Source organism: Heloderma suspectum, chromosome 1 (genome assembly GCF_057233095.1).
Source record: "Heloderma suspectum isolate Gila_16-S chromosome 1, 16-S_ref, whole genome shotgun sequence".
NCBI lineage: Eukaryota > Metazoa > Chordata > Lepidosauria > Squamata > Helodermatidae > Heloderma > Heloderma suspectum.
In genome coordinates this window covers 359,566,073-359,579,118 of record NC_139458.1, presented here as the reverse complement: position 1 = coordinate 359,579,118, position 13,046 = coordinate 359,566,073, and the positions used below count along the sequence as shown (strand labels likewise).

Genomic DNA, 13,046 nt, shown 5'->3' with positions numbered 1-13,046 from the left:
ATAAAAATGTGAATAGCAACCAAATAATAACAATAAACAAAATGAACATAATAAAACAGCATTGTAAAACCATATCCTCAACAGCAGACTAAAAATGATATAATTTCGGTGTTGGTTAATGGCTCTGACATATCTTTTATTGTAGAATTTTGGAGTATGAATCTTAGGTAAGAATGACTAGTAGAATTGCCACTTCTGCCTTTATTGGCTTTGCTCTTATGCTTTCAACTGCGGCCCAAGCCTATTATTTAATATATATGGTGCCTTACAGAAGACCAATCCCTGCTCTAAGGAGCATTACTATCTAAACATTGTCACAGGGAGGACAACAGATAAGGGAAGGGAAATGGAGGAAAGAATAAATGGGGGAAGAATATGCACTCATTTCAAGCTCGTGCATAAATTTAACAAGTGAAATTTTTCTTGGCGTGGAAATATTGGTGGGAAAGTTTTACTTGCTACTTGTCTGCATGTTAGGCTGCTATTAAATAGGAGCAAGGGCAGCACATTTTTTGCCAACCCTGGTGCAGGGACTAAGTAGCTGAAGGAACAAACAAAACCTTCAGTACCAATGTTTTGCTAATTGATCCAGGCATATAAACCACTCCACCTGTATTGATGATTTAGTACAATTTAGATGGTTTGATATGGTAGAAATGGGCTTCATTTTTCCTAAAGATTATTTCAAATTTTCAAAATTTTATATGGACCCTCCCACTGTTTAATAGTAGTAGTTAAACCCAATGTTTTGGAGTGGACTTCCCCTCACACAGCAAAATTTTCTCTTCCCCCCTCCCCCAAACCTGCTCCAGACGGTCCCCCAAACCTCCAGCACAGATTGGAGGGGGCTGCAGGGGGAGGGGAAATTGTTCCACTGATGGATGCCATTCCATTACCAGATGGATGGACACTGTTGGATTTCACTCCCCATATTTTAATTTTGCTCTGGTTCTTCCATAGGCCTGATAAAACAGAAGACTGTAATAAAACCTGGCACTTCAATATATCTGAGCTTCAGGTATGAATCAAATGAAAAATTAAATCCTGAGCATGATTAAATTTTGTTTGTTTAATCATCAATATTTTTCATAGCCTGTCAATTGTTACTCAAGATGAATATGCTTTTAATTTTCAGACATTTTCTTTCCTGTCCATTCCATGTTTTGGGGTGGCTAACAACACATTAAAATATGCTTTAAAGCAGCCTTCTCGAATTTGGTGCCCTCCAAATGTTTTGGACTACAGCTCTCATCAGCCCCAGCAAGCATGGCCAATGGCCAAGGATTATGGGAGCTGTAATCCAAAACATCTGGAGGGCTGCAATCCAAAACATCCAGATTACCGAGCAAAGTTTTTTTTTCAAACTAGGATGGAGGTGGTGAGGGGGTAGGGTCACTGCTTGCCCCTAGAGCCCCCATCCTAAGAGTTTGCAGAGTGGCCCAGAGCATAATATTGGCATAACCCTATGCTAGCCAAGAGGCGTTAAACAGAGCTTGCTCCTTATGTTTTACAGTCAGTGGGCAGAGCTGGACAGCTTTGTGCTATAGCCTTGCATAGGGTGTTACCATACCTGTGTTTGCTCCACAACACATACACTGAGAACCTTATGCTGTCCCTAGCTGTATCCTCACCTTTAGACAGAGTACAATGCTGCTTTTTAGTTTTATAGCATCATTATTATTTTTTGGTAGGATCTCATGGGAGACATGAACCAATATTGGCCAGACGTGCTTCATCCAAATCATACCAGTTTCTGGTGAGTTGTGCCACTTTAGAACATGTTGGTAAATATTTTGCAAAAATATTATTTTCAGTTGATCACTTGACTGCATAACCATTCAGATCCATTCAGTTTATAACTTGCCACATCACTTTGTGACTATACTGAAAGAAGCCCAAACTACAAATTACAGGGACTGTAAGGTATCACTGTCATCATCCAGTGCCTCCATAGCAATGTCTAATAGAAGATGGCATGTGACATAACATTGTGTTCAGACTTCCTGTGCAATTGGCAGCCAGTGAAGCTGAGTGGGCCTGGGGTAAATAGTAGCAACCATTTCAGGTCATATGTTGCCTTTTGTTAGATGCTACTGAGGAAACATCTACCGTACTGGCAAGTTTGGGCCATATTTGCAGCAATACAACCATACATATACAATTATTGGGAGCCCAAAGGAAAAACTACTATGTTACATAGCATAGTAAATAACATGAGCGCAGTACAGAAATCAGAATGGAAGGTGGAGAATAAGGAGTGCAGTTTGTTATAATGTGCTCTGGTTTTCACTCAACACTCCAACTTCCTCATGAATATGTGTAGGAGAACATCATAAAAAAGTAAATCTCTTGAGCACTGAGCACCCAAACTCCCATCTCTTCTATTCTCTTCCAGAGTTGTTCTTGTTTTTCTAACTCTATAACCTTGAAAGGAAAAAAATCAACACAAAGCTTTAGTGTTGATCCTCGCTGAAAGAGGGTATCTAGCAATTAACCTTTGTCAATTCATGATGCAGTCAAGCTGGTGACATCGTCCTTGATATGTGACAAATGAAAATCTGCTAGGAACAAGACAGGTTTTTTTTTTCAATTGACAAATGAAAACAAAACTAGTTTTTCTTTAGAGCTTTCAGGGTTTACGGTTTCCATAGTTTCCAATTTCATATGAAGCAGAAGAGGCAGAAAGGCTGCATCTCTGTACTGAAGTGTTCTGCAAGTTTTTCTCTTTCTTGAGCTATACTAACACGTACCTGTCAAACTGGAGAAGGGTGGTGCTACCAATCCAAGCACCTTAAGAAAACTCCAGTAGCACAGAAATGTTCTCTGACAACCAGCAGGTGATCCAAAAGAGTTTCATGCATGCAGTTGCTCCTCATCGTGGCGGAAGCATGAAATGCAAAATCACAGTGTTTCCACAAGTAAAATGTACAGCTTGAATCCTAAGATAAGTTGAGGAAGTTCACAAAAAGAAAGCATCCTGGCCCCTCCTCCTCCCTGCAGCAACCTGCACTGGCCCAGAAATCCTTACCAGAGACTCAGGAGGCTATCGTGACCAATGTGGGATGGGGCTGTTTGTTAAGGGCTCCCCAATTTGGGGTGATTCTTTCCTCCAGCAGCCTCTGTTCCCCATCCCATATTGTTCAGGGCCCCCTCTAGGTACGCTTCTCAGGGGACTGCGGGGAAGAGAGAGCTCAGGAAAACTTTCCCTCCATAACTGTTTTAAGTTCACATAGCTAGTTGTGGGATATATGTATGCAAAGATATGCAATTATATCTGCATAATTTTAAGCAATCCACTATAAAGAGCAGTGCACAGTCTAAAGAGGAAGAAGCCCATCATTGGATGGAAAATGCACAAAGAGAAGCAGAGGGACTAGCAGCATCAAAAATTAAAAATGAACAGCTCTTCTAGACTTACCCTTGCTTTTATACACACTTTTATCTTCCTCTTTATATCTTTAGAAATACTGCTCTGTTCAAGCACAGTTCTGTTGTACTGGGTTTGATATTATTAGCCTACAGAAAAGATGTAGGAACTGAAGGAGTCCTTCCATCCTCAGAAGGGAGCCTTTGGATCCAGTACTTAGTAACAGACTTTTATATATAAATACTATAAGAGATTGTGAAATCTAACAAACTATACCTATAATTTTCTGTGAGTTCCACTGATCTGCCCCCTTCCAGAAACAAGCTTTTTAGCTCGTTTCTGATTGCTTCAGGAACCAGTAGGTTTCCGTTGTTCTAGTGGTAGATCCACTAATGCATGGACAGTATTGGATAATGCCCATTGCTTTATTCTTGTATTTCCTTTATAACTAACTCTTGGGGGGCGGGGAGAAATCCTTTTCTATAATTTATCATCCCAAAATGCTGTATTAGTTATAATTCAGTCCCATACTGAAATGGGAGGATATTCCTCCCCACCTTCAAATGATATGTATTAGGAACTGGACTTATGGAAATAAGCATTGTGCCTGACATTTTCCAAGTACTGTGTGATATGGAGAGCAAAAATATTTAAGAACAGAAGCGCTCTGTGTTGGTTGCTTAATTGGGCACATGTCTGAGATTTTCTTCTGAAGTATTTTATGTTACAGAATTTCTTGTAGCCCTCTGAATATATGTGTGCTTAAAGATTAACCTAACTTTTTTGTTTTGTTTTCTTCATATAGGAAACATGAATGGGACAAACATGGGACTTGTGCAGCAACACTGGAAGCTCTTAATTCTCAAGAAAAGTACTTTAGTAAAGCACTGGAACTCTATAAAAAACTTAACCTTAACAGGTGGGGAAATTTTTAGTAAACGGGAAGCTCCAAAAATGGGGTGAATCCTACATCACCCTTTAATAATAAATAAACAACTTGGGGGAGACTTGGGGGGGTGGAATGGAAGGGGGGACCCCCAAGGATAAATCCCACACTTTAAAACCTAAAGATAATTTTGCTAAAGGGCCACTCTGGTCCCCTTTATCCCCCCGACCTGTGAGCTGTCAAACTAGTGTATATGCAGCCCTGTCTTGTCAATTACCCTGTATGCTTCCTAGTCCACTTTGTTCCCTTTGACAGATGAACCATACAAGGCAAGGGTATATATAGTTTGACAGCCGCAATTGTGCACCTCAGCAATTGCGAAAAACTGACAATTATTTAAAAATATAAAATTACGAAGACATTTGCACACTTTTTTTTTTTTAACTGGCCCTGTTTTGCACAACTATCGGGGCACAAAAAAAACACCTCTGAACGTGACTGGGGTCATGATCGGAGCAGGGAGAGGGACTTGGTGGTAGACAAGATGGGTTCTGCCATCAAGTCCCCTAGGATATGTGCTGGAGACAGCTGGAAGACTGAGCGGGAGAACAACCCACAGTAAGCCTAAGCATCTGTCAGGCTCACCGTGGGTTGTTCCCATGACAACTCACACTGCATAGCTTATTTCGCACAGTGGGTTGTCGTGTTGTGCAAACTCACCCAATTACTTTCAATATTCTTTCTTTCTATGGGTTCAGTTGCCAGTGAGGTTCAGATCTAGTGGAAGGTGCAACAAGCAATCATGAGGCACTCATTCTAATTCTTATTGAAGCAACTGTTCAATAACTCTTCAACTGTGGCTGGAAAACAAAGTAATCACTGAACACAAGAAACATAGAAAATTGTGGGTCAATAAATGATTATTTTATAATCATTATTTGTTCATTATTCCTCAATATATCTATCCAATAGAAAATAAAACACGTGTCCACACATGTTGAAAGGGAGGAACTGGAAGTGCTTTGTGCATACTTGGTTCATATGGGTTTCTTGCTGCACCTCTTGGGTCTTTTCACCACCCCACAGAAAGTATGACCTGGTTTGCACATCAAGCAATTGTGGGTTGTGGAATAGAATTGTGGGTTGTTAGGGGAGGAACAACTCAGACTCGTGACCCAGAACAAACCATGGGTTACAAGTCTTGGTTGTTCCTCCCCTAAAAACCCACAATTCTGCGTTGAGATGTCACACTAAACAACCCAGGATGAAGCATCCCTCGGTTGTTTAGCTCAACGAGAGTGGGGCGGTGGGAGCCAGCACGCTTACTCACTCCTGCTCATTCACAACTACCCGGGTTTTAAACAAACCCTGGGTAGCTATGATATGCAAACCAAGTGAGTACACCCTAGAACAAGCTCAATGCTTTCCTCCAACTGCATGCTGGAGACAGGAGAGATAGATAACCTATCTTAGAAAAACATGCCTCCCATTACTCCTCATTTGAGAACCCATGATAAGCTTACAAGGAACCCTAGGATTTCCCAGAACATCATTTGAAAACTACTGCCATAGATAACTGGTTAGATAGTGGCCATCATATTTTCTGCACACATCCAGAAATACAAGTAGCCCTAAAATGAATGTATTGCCCTTGTGAAGCTCATTCCTAATGTGAATGTATCCATACAAAATTAACTTCTAGCCATTCAGTTTAGTGGTTGTAAGTTAATGTTACTGACAGAAAACAGAATTTAACTGTTATGACACAAACTTTCCAGTCACACAGTGGCTTATGGATCCAAGGACACTCTTCCCCACCTGCCATATACATGCAACAGGTACTATAACAGTTCATTAGAGCAAACCAGCAATAGAAAGGTAATGCATATAGAACTCTGTTAACCATTCCAGGTAGTTGAGACAAACTATGTTTCTTCCAGTTTCATACATCTTTTCTGTCTAACTTCTTTTTATATGCCCCTTCAGCACGATGTTTATTATCTTACTATAGCATTATGGCATGTAGTGAATTCTATCTTTTCAATGCTAGATGAAAGCTGTCTCTCTTTCAGTTATCTCTTGAAAGTGGGAATAAAGCCAGGCAGTACCTACTACGAGGTAAGAGGAGACTTAGCTTTCTATTGTGCTCTACCGTAAAAGTAGCAACATTTTAACATTTTAATGTTGTGCAGTAAGACAAAAATGCTCTTTTTAAATATATACATTCTGTGTTGCTGATTATTTTCCATAATTACAGATTTTGTGTAAGACACTTGAATATGAAAATATTTCATTTGTTGAAGTGATGTTTTGAGCCTTTCAACTGTTTCATGTTTAAATCTTCAGCTGGCAGCCATCAGAGATGCTCTTACAAGTGTTTACAACGTAATACCAAAGATTCAGTGTCTTTCTCCAGAAGAGGTATCTTTATTAGTGATTTCCTAATTAATCTTTCTTCTCTCTTTTTTAGAAAAATTATTTTTAATCTCTGGAATCCTGATGGGGGAATACCCCAGATTTTTTTCCCTAAAAAACAAAGCCTTCTTGCAGATGTGAATCCATTGCGCTAACTTTCCAGCCTACTCTCCTCAGTCATGAAAATCTATTAAACAGTTTCTCAAAATGTATGGGAGAGAGGCACTCCCCAAATTTTGTAAGTTCTAAACTATTTTCCCAAATTAATATTCACTGAATGTGAAGCCCCCCAAATCTGAAGTGAAAATGTCTTGGTGAAGAATCTGTTCAAACAACAATATTCCAAATATTGTTGGGGTGAGGGTGGGAGAGAATTTGCACCCTTCATAAAGTCTGGAGTTCTGGATTTTCCTATAACTACCTTAGATAAAGTGTGCTAGTTTTTATTTCCTCTCTTCTCCAAGATGGTTGGCATATACTTATCTCCTCCTTGCCCCCCTCTGTCTTCTCTCAAAGTAAGAAGCCATTATTTATATTTGATGTAGCTACTTGATGTATATATTTATGCTTGCAGTGGGCCTAACAAAAAACAGTGATTTGCCCAGTGCCATTTAATGCATGTTTTGGCTGATCTTCTAACAAAAGTAGGTGACTTGTCCCTAAGATTGGCCTCTGTACCGGGTTAGAAAGCAGCTAATCAATACATTGAGGGAGTCTGAGTTGGTAGTAAGGAAACAAATCTTGAGGTCATGGTGGATAGCAATGGAAAAAGTTGACCCTTTGTGCAGCAGTTATACAAAAAGGGGGATCATTAGGGAAAGGAGCAAAAATAAAACTGCCAATATCATAATGCCTTTATACAAATCTATGGTGTGACCACATTTGGAATACTGTGTATGCTTCGGATCACCTCATTTAAAAAGGATATTGTAGAGATGGAAAGGGGACAAAAATGGCCAACCGAAATGATTAAGGGGCTGGAGAACTCTCCTATGAGGAGAGGTTATGACATTTGAGGCTTTTTAGTTTAGAAAAAAGGCGAGTAAGGGGCGATATGATAGAGGTGTATAAAATTATGTATAGTGCGGAGAAGGTGGATAGGGAGTTTTTTCCCTGTCATATTACCAGAACCCAGGGTTATCCAATAATGATAAATGGGGGGAGGGGGTAGATTTAGGACAGATAAAAGGAAGTACTTCTTCCCTCATTGCATAGCTAAATGACAAGATGTGCTGATGGACATCAACTTAAGAGCCAAACTGGATGTGCTTTTCCTTTCACAAATAACCAGGGCGGGTTTGATGCAGATTGGGAGGGGGGGGGGCTTTAAACCTTTGCCTTTGCCACAGTCCCAGTCGGAATGAAACTTTGTAGCTGCTATTTGCAATGGGAGGACATTTCTCCTATTAGAAATAGTAGTCCCATTTCCAATCAGGTAAAGCCCTTCCTCCCTCACAGCCCTAATTTGGTTCCTCCTTCCACTTCCCATCCTGGCTATGGCCCTTAAATACCTTTAAAAGCAGATGAGACAAATTGAAGGAGGATAGGGCTATCAATCGTTACTAGTCATGATGATGAATGATGCCTCCAAGATTAGAGGCAGCATGCCTTTGAATACCAGTTGCAGTTGGGGAGGGATATTGCACTCATGTCCTACTGCTTGTGGAATTCCCAGAGGCATCTGGTTGGCCACTGTGGGAAACAAGAGTGCCAGGGTACATAGGCATCTGGTCTGATCCAACAGGGCTCCTCTTTTATTCTTTCGACTAAGCTGGGATTTTAATATTCATCTCACATGTCCAATACAATGTTTCCCCACTAGCAACTGCTGCCTCCCTTAACATTATTATTTCTCACACCTTTCTTCTAAAGAGGTCAGGGTGATATACAAGGTTCCCTCCCTCTTCCCATATTTTATTCTCCAAACGGATCTGTGAGGTACATTAAGCTGAGAGGTAGTGATTGGCCCATGATCCCCCAGTGAGCTTCCTGGGTGAGTGAGGGATTTGAATCCGGGTCTCCATAGTCCTAGTCCAGCACTCTAGCTACTACACCATATTGGCTCTTTATAAGAAAAGTAATTTTATTTGGAATGGCAGCAGTATAACTGTCCAGTGAAGCCTGTGTTATCAGGGGTAACTTATTCTCTTTTTCCTATATTCAGACACTTTAGCTATCCACTAAAATAAAATTTACCTTGGTTTATGTGTCTAACCTTAAAAGTGCTTTTGGAGTGCATTGATTATGGCCAACTGGAAGATTTCTTTTAAAAGATACTTCACTGCATGGTACTTCTTGGAAAGCTTAAATAAAATATTTTCAAACTGAAGATCGGAACAGATATAATTCAAAGCAATTTTTGTTTTCTTAGTTAAGGTTATTTGGCTCTGCTACTCAATAATCAACTGCTGACTCACTCAGAATTAGAGAATGCAGTATGTCTTTCAGTGCAGGTGTTGTTTTTGTTAGTTTTGCATCTCTGATCTGGTGCTCCTGCTGTAGAACATTTCATAATGATAGGCAGCTGCTCCTCTTTCTCAGTTCCATACGACTGTCATTCAGTAAGATGATGTTGTTCCCCCTCCTTGGAAAAGTGGCAAGTTAAAGATGCTTTTAGAGCTTAATACGTGCCATCAAACTAGTTTTATTTTCATGGGAACAAATGGATGCAACTCTTCCTTTTCACCTTAACTCTTTTATGGTTATATTAAACAGTTGTTTTTTAAAAGCCCCTTGAATCACCCAAAAAGTATGAAGTGGAGTCCTGGGAGTTGTTTCAAGCATGGGCAAGAGCTTGAATTCACCCCTTGGAATTTCTGGCTTGTTTAATTGACCACATGTGATATGCCGTGTACTGCTGCATAGTGTTGAACCTCTTTCAACCCAAAGGCCAAATTTAATTTCAGAGAAGCTCTCCCAGACATTTTCAGAGAAATACATTTCCGAGGCTTGCTGGGTGCAAGAAACTGTGTTGGGGCTTAGGCTTTTCATTCTTTTTCTTGATAAGAACTACTTTGAACTGTATGATGCTTTTAACATTACTAAGAAATAATTTCTTATTGAAGTCACTGGAATCATTTTTTACTGGTGATAAAAACCAATAAACATAGATTTTTCTCTCCATCTGGTAGGCACAGATGACTGCACGTTAAATAAGTGCATCACTTTCTTATGTATATTGTTTCTGTTTTATCAACTAGTGAATAACACACTTATTGATTAATCTCTAGGAACAATATCATTGATTAAATACAGCTTAAAAATAGTTAAAGAATCAATGTGAATTTTTAAGGATGCTGACTTCAAACAGTGACCATATTTTTTCCACCTGCAGAAGGAAAGTAGTTGGGGGAGGCCGTTCTGAGCAAAATAGTTTCATTGTGTTTACTGATACATTTTAGTACCTTGGCCATCTTGACACGATAACAACTATTCAAGTAAAACATTTTGCTAAATATTCAGTACATGGGGTATTTATTTGATTGTATTTCTGTAACTGTAAATGCAATCTGTCTCTAATTAGATGTTGTAGTTAGCTCTTAAAGTTTATGTAGCTTGTAGCTTCATTGCACCAAAATGCCCACAACTGACTAACCAGTGCCATTTTTTTATATGCTTTCTATATTTCTTTTACCCCTTTCTCCTAGAAATGTCTGTAGTGGTTTTTTTAAAAAATGAAGCTCCAGGCCTGATTTATTTCTCCTCTCCAGGGTCAACTACAAACAATTGGCCAGATTAAATTCTGTCTCACCAAGGAGTTTACACTGAGAAACTGCACAGAGTCAAAGTCCAATAACTCTTCTTACCATGAAGACTTCTTCAAAGCAGAGGATCTGTCAAACTGCAATGATACGCTAACATATTATCCTTCGCATATGCATACTGGGAAGTACTTTGTTGCAAATTTTGCTGATGTTTAGCAAAGCATGCAACAGTGTTTGGAGAAAAAAATATCCTTTTTTTACTTCAGAAGAATATTGTGAAACTTTGTTTGAAATGTTTAAGTTCTCCTTGCTTTGGATGCACCATGTACAAATGACAATATTGGTATCAAAGCTATCAAAGATAGAAAGGATTCATTTCTGTGGACTAATCCTTCTCTTCATTTGTGCTACTAAAATACCATTACCTCTGCTTTAAAAGTGAACTTAATACATTTTAGGAATTTCTTTTTCACATTGAATTGTTCTAAATACTCTTACCTGCCAGTGATTTCAGTAAAGCAGACTTTCAAGTTAGTAGGTAATTGCCTCAGGTTTTATGGTAATAACTTTATGTTTCAGAAAGGGTGAGAAACATTTTTTCCCAAAAAACTTAAATCATTTCTGCTGTTCAAATACTATTGGCAACAATGAAGGTGCAGCACTCACATTGCTTCCTTTAGAGAAGGTAATTTTTTGAGGATTGCACCTTCAGAGGTAACTAACTGACATAACTGAACTAACAATCAGTGTGAGTGGTCAGTGAATGCCCTTGATGCAGCAAATACCATGTGGTAGTCAGTTGGTAGACTACTTTCAATCACAGTAGAAAAGGCAGTAATGTACAGCTTATTTTCGCCAGAGCAATATCATTGGAATGAACAGAATTGCTCCTGAAATTACTGTTCCAACAAACATGGCCAATGCCTTTTAAAGTAATATTAGGTTTTGGCCCAAGACAGATTATCACCTCTCATTCTTTAGGACTAAACCTATTTGTGTTCTTTTCTGGAAACTTTGTTGTTAATTCTCAAGATATTCAGTTATTTGTTTTCTTTGTGGGGTGCAAAGGCTCAATCTTCATTTCTATTTTTAAGATCAAGACCTAAATATGAAGATCTGGTTTTGATAATATTTCTGCTTGTTTCTACTAAATATGTTTCAGTACTCAGCTACTCCTTTGAGCTTATTACTTGCATTGTGTGTAGCTTGCCGTTCTGTTGTAAATTTACCACTAATAAGAGTAGAACAAATAGTGGTCTTAAGCAAGAAATATACTACCTACTCCTGCTGTGGTGATTTATGCTAGAATTATTTTTTTTAAATTCTGAATTGCCAGTATAAATTTCACCCTTTGTGATTTTGCAAACAAAACCTTGAATCTTCAGTTTTTTTGGTTCTTCCCCAGTTTTGAGGTATAGCCTAAATTCTTGAGTTCTGGGTTCCATGTGTGAGTTTCAAAATCACCTGGATTTTCACCATCAGTACTAGTTTGAAAGGATTCAAGGCCCATTTGTCTCTGATAGAATTCATCACTTTCAAATGTGTGGGGGAAACCATGTAGCTGATGCATGTGGAAAACTGTTGTGTGCACACATGGAGCACACAGTTCCAAGTAGTTTTCATCTTGGGCACTGTCATGTTACTTTAAAAAAAATGAGCTAGTGGGGAGCAATTATATGTTGCTTTTGAATCTAAGTCATCTCGGTAAGCTAATAATAAGTGTCTTAAATGGAACCCTTTACAGACATTTTTTTCTCTCTGTATATAGATTGGTGGCTGTTTTTACAAATAAAACTGCCATTCACACATGGTTTACTCTTGTTTTTCTTCAGTAAAATTGGTTCACTGCCATATTTCTCATTAATTTTAAAATAAAACCCAATAAACTTAACACAAATTGCAAACAATCACAGACTGTTCATCTGAGGGTGTTTGACCATCTTTTTTGGTATGGGGTCTTGTTCCTCTTCTGGACTTTACCACACAGTTATTGTGATGTTACCACCCCCCTACAGACTGTTTCTTCTCCAAAGGAGAAGTTTGCTAGGCACTTGGAGGGTAAAATCACTTATATTCATGCTGAACTTGACAACATTATAGATACTGTGACAAAGATGGATCAAGGGGTACACCCAACCTATATACCTGCTCTTTCCAGGGGATGTAACCCCATCTAGAACAAATCGCATACCCATTTCCCAGACATGAGAACTACCTATCCACATTGCTTCCATCTTGTCAGGAATTAACATCATTTTATTGACTCTCATGCAGCTCTAGGCACCAGACTAGCACTTGCACGGCCTCAGATGACTGAGAAATAGAGCTAGGCATCATCAGCATACGGATAACACTTCACTCCAAACCCTCTGATAACCTCACCTAGTGGCTTCATGTAGATGTTAAAAAGCATGAGGCATAAGATGAAATATTGCAGGACAGCACAGCACAAATGCCATGGAGTCAAGCAGAAACTCCCCAGTGGTACTTTCTGGAAGAAATACTTTCCTACTTCGGCTTGGTGCTGATGGTACTTGCAACTGGATCTGATTTAATGGCAGTTAGCATCTTCCCCGAATGGGTGATGTGACCTCATCCAGGGTGGGAAAAATATATGTTTGAGGGCAGAATTTTCCTTTGGACACCTTGGCCATCAGTGCCCAGGATTTGGCAT

At 39.2% G+C, this 13,046-nt stretch overlaps 1 protein-coding gene across 5 annotated transcripts in view; it reads left to right on the top strand.

Moving 5' to 3' along the window:
• The window catches only part of RNASET2 (ribonuclease T2), a 29,617-nt gene extending 17,326 nt beyond the window's left edge, over positions 1–12,291 (top strand). For 2 of the 5 annotated variants that reach the window (XR_014786758.1, XR_014786759.1), the window contains exons 5-10: positions 961–1,018; positions 1,692–1,756; positions 4,173–4,286; positions 6,326–6,371; positions 6,724–6,906; positions 10,379–12,273. Coding sequence is in view for 3 of the 5 variants with exons in the window: in XM_084828000.1 (XP_084684126.1) it covers positions 961–1,018; positions 1,692–1,756; positions 4,173–4,286; positions 6,326–6,371; positions 6,600–6,674; positions 10,379–10,588 (568 nt within the window). In the remaining 2 variants the exon portion in view is untranslated. Of the gene's footprint in view, positions 1–960; positions 1,019–1,691; positions 1,757–4,172; positions 4,287–6,325; positions 6,372–6,599; positions 6,675–6,723; positions 6,907–10,378 lie in introns of all 5 variants that reach the window. The other 3 variants (XM_084828002.1, XM_084828001.1, XM_084828000.1) reach the window with 2 other exon arrangements.
• The last annotated feature ends 755 nt before the right edge of the window (positions 12,292–13,046 follow it).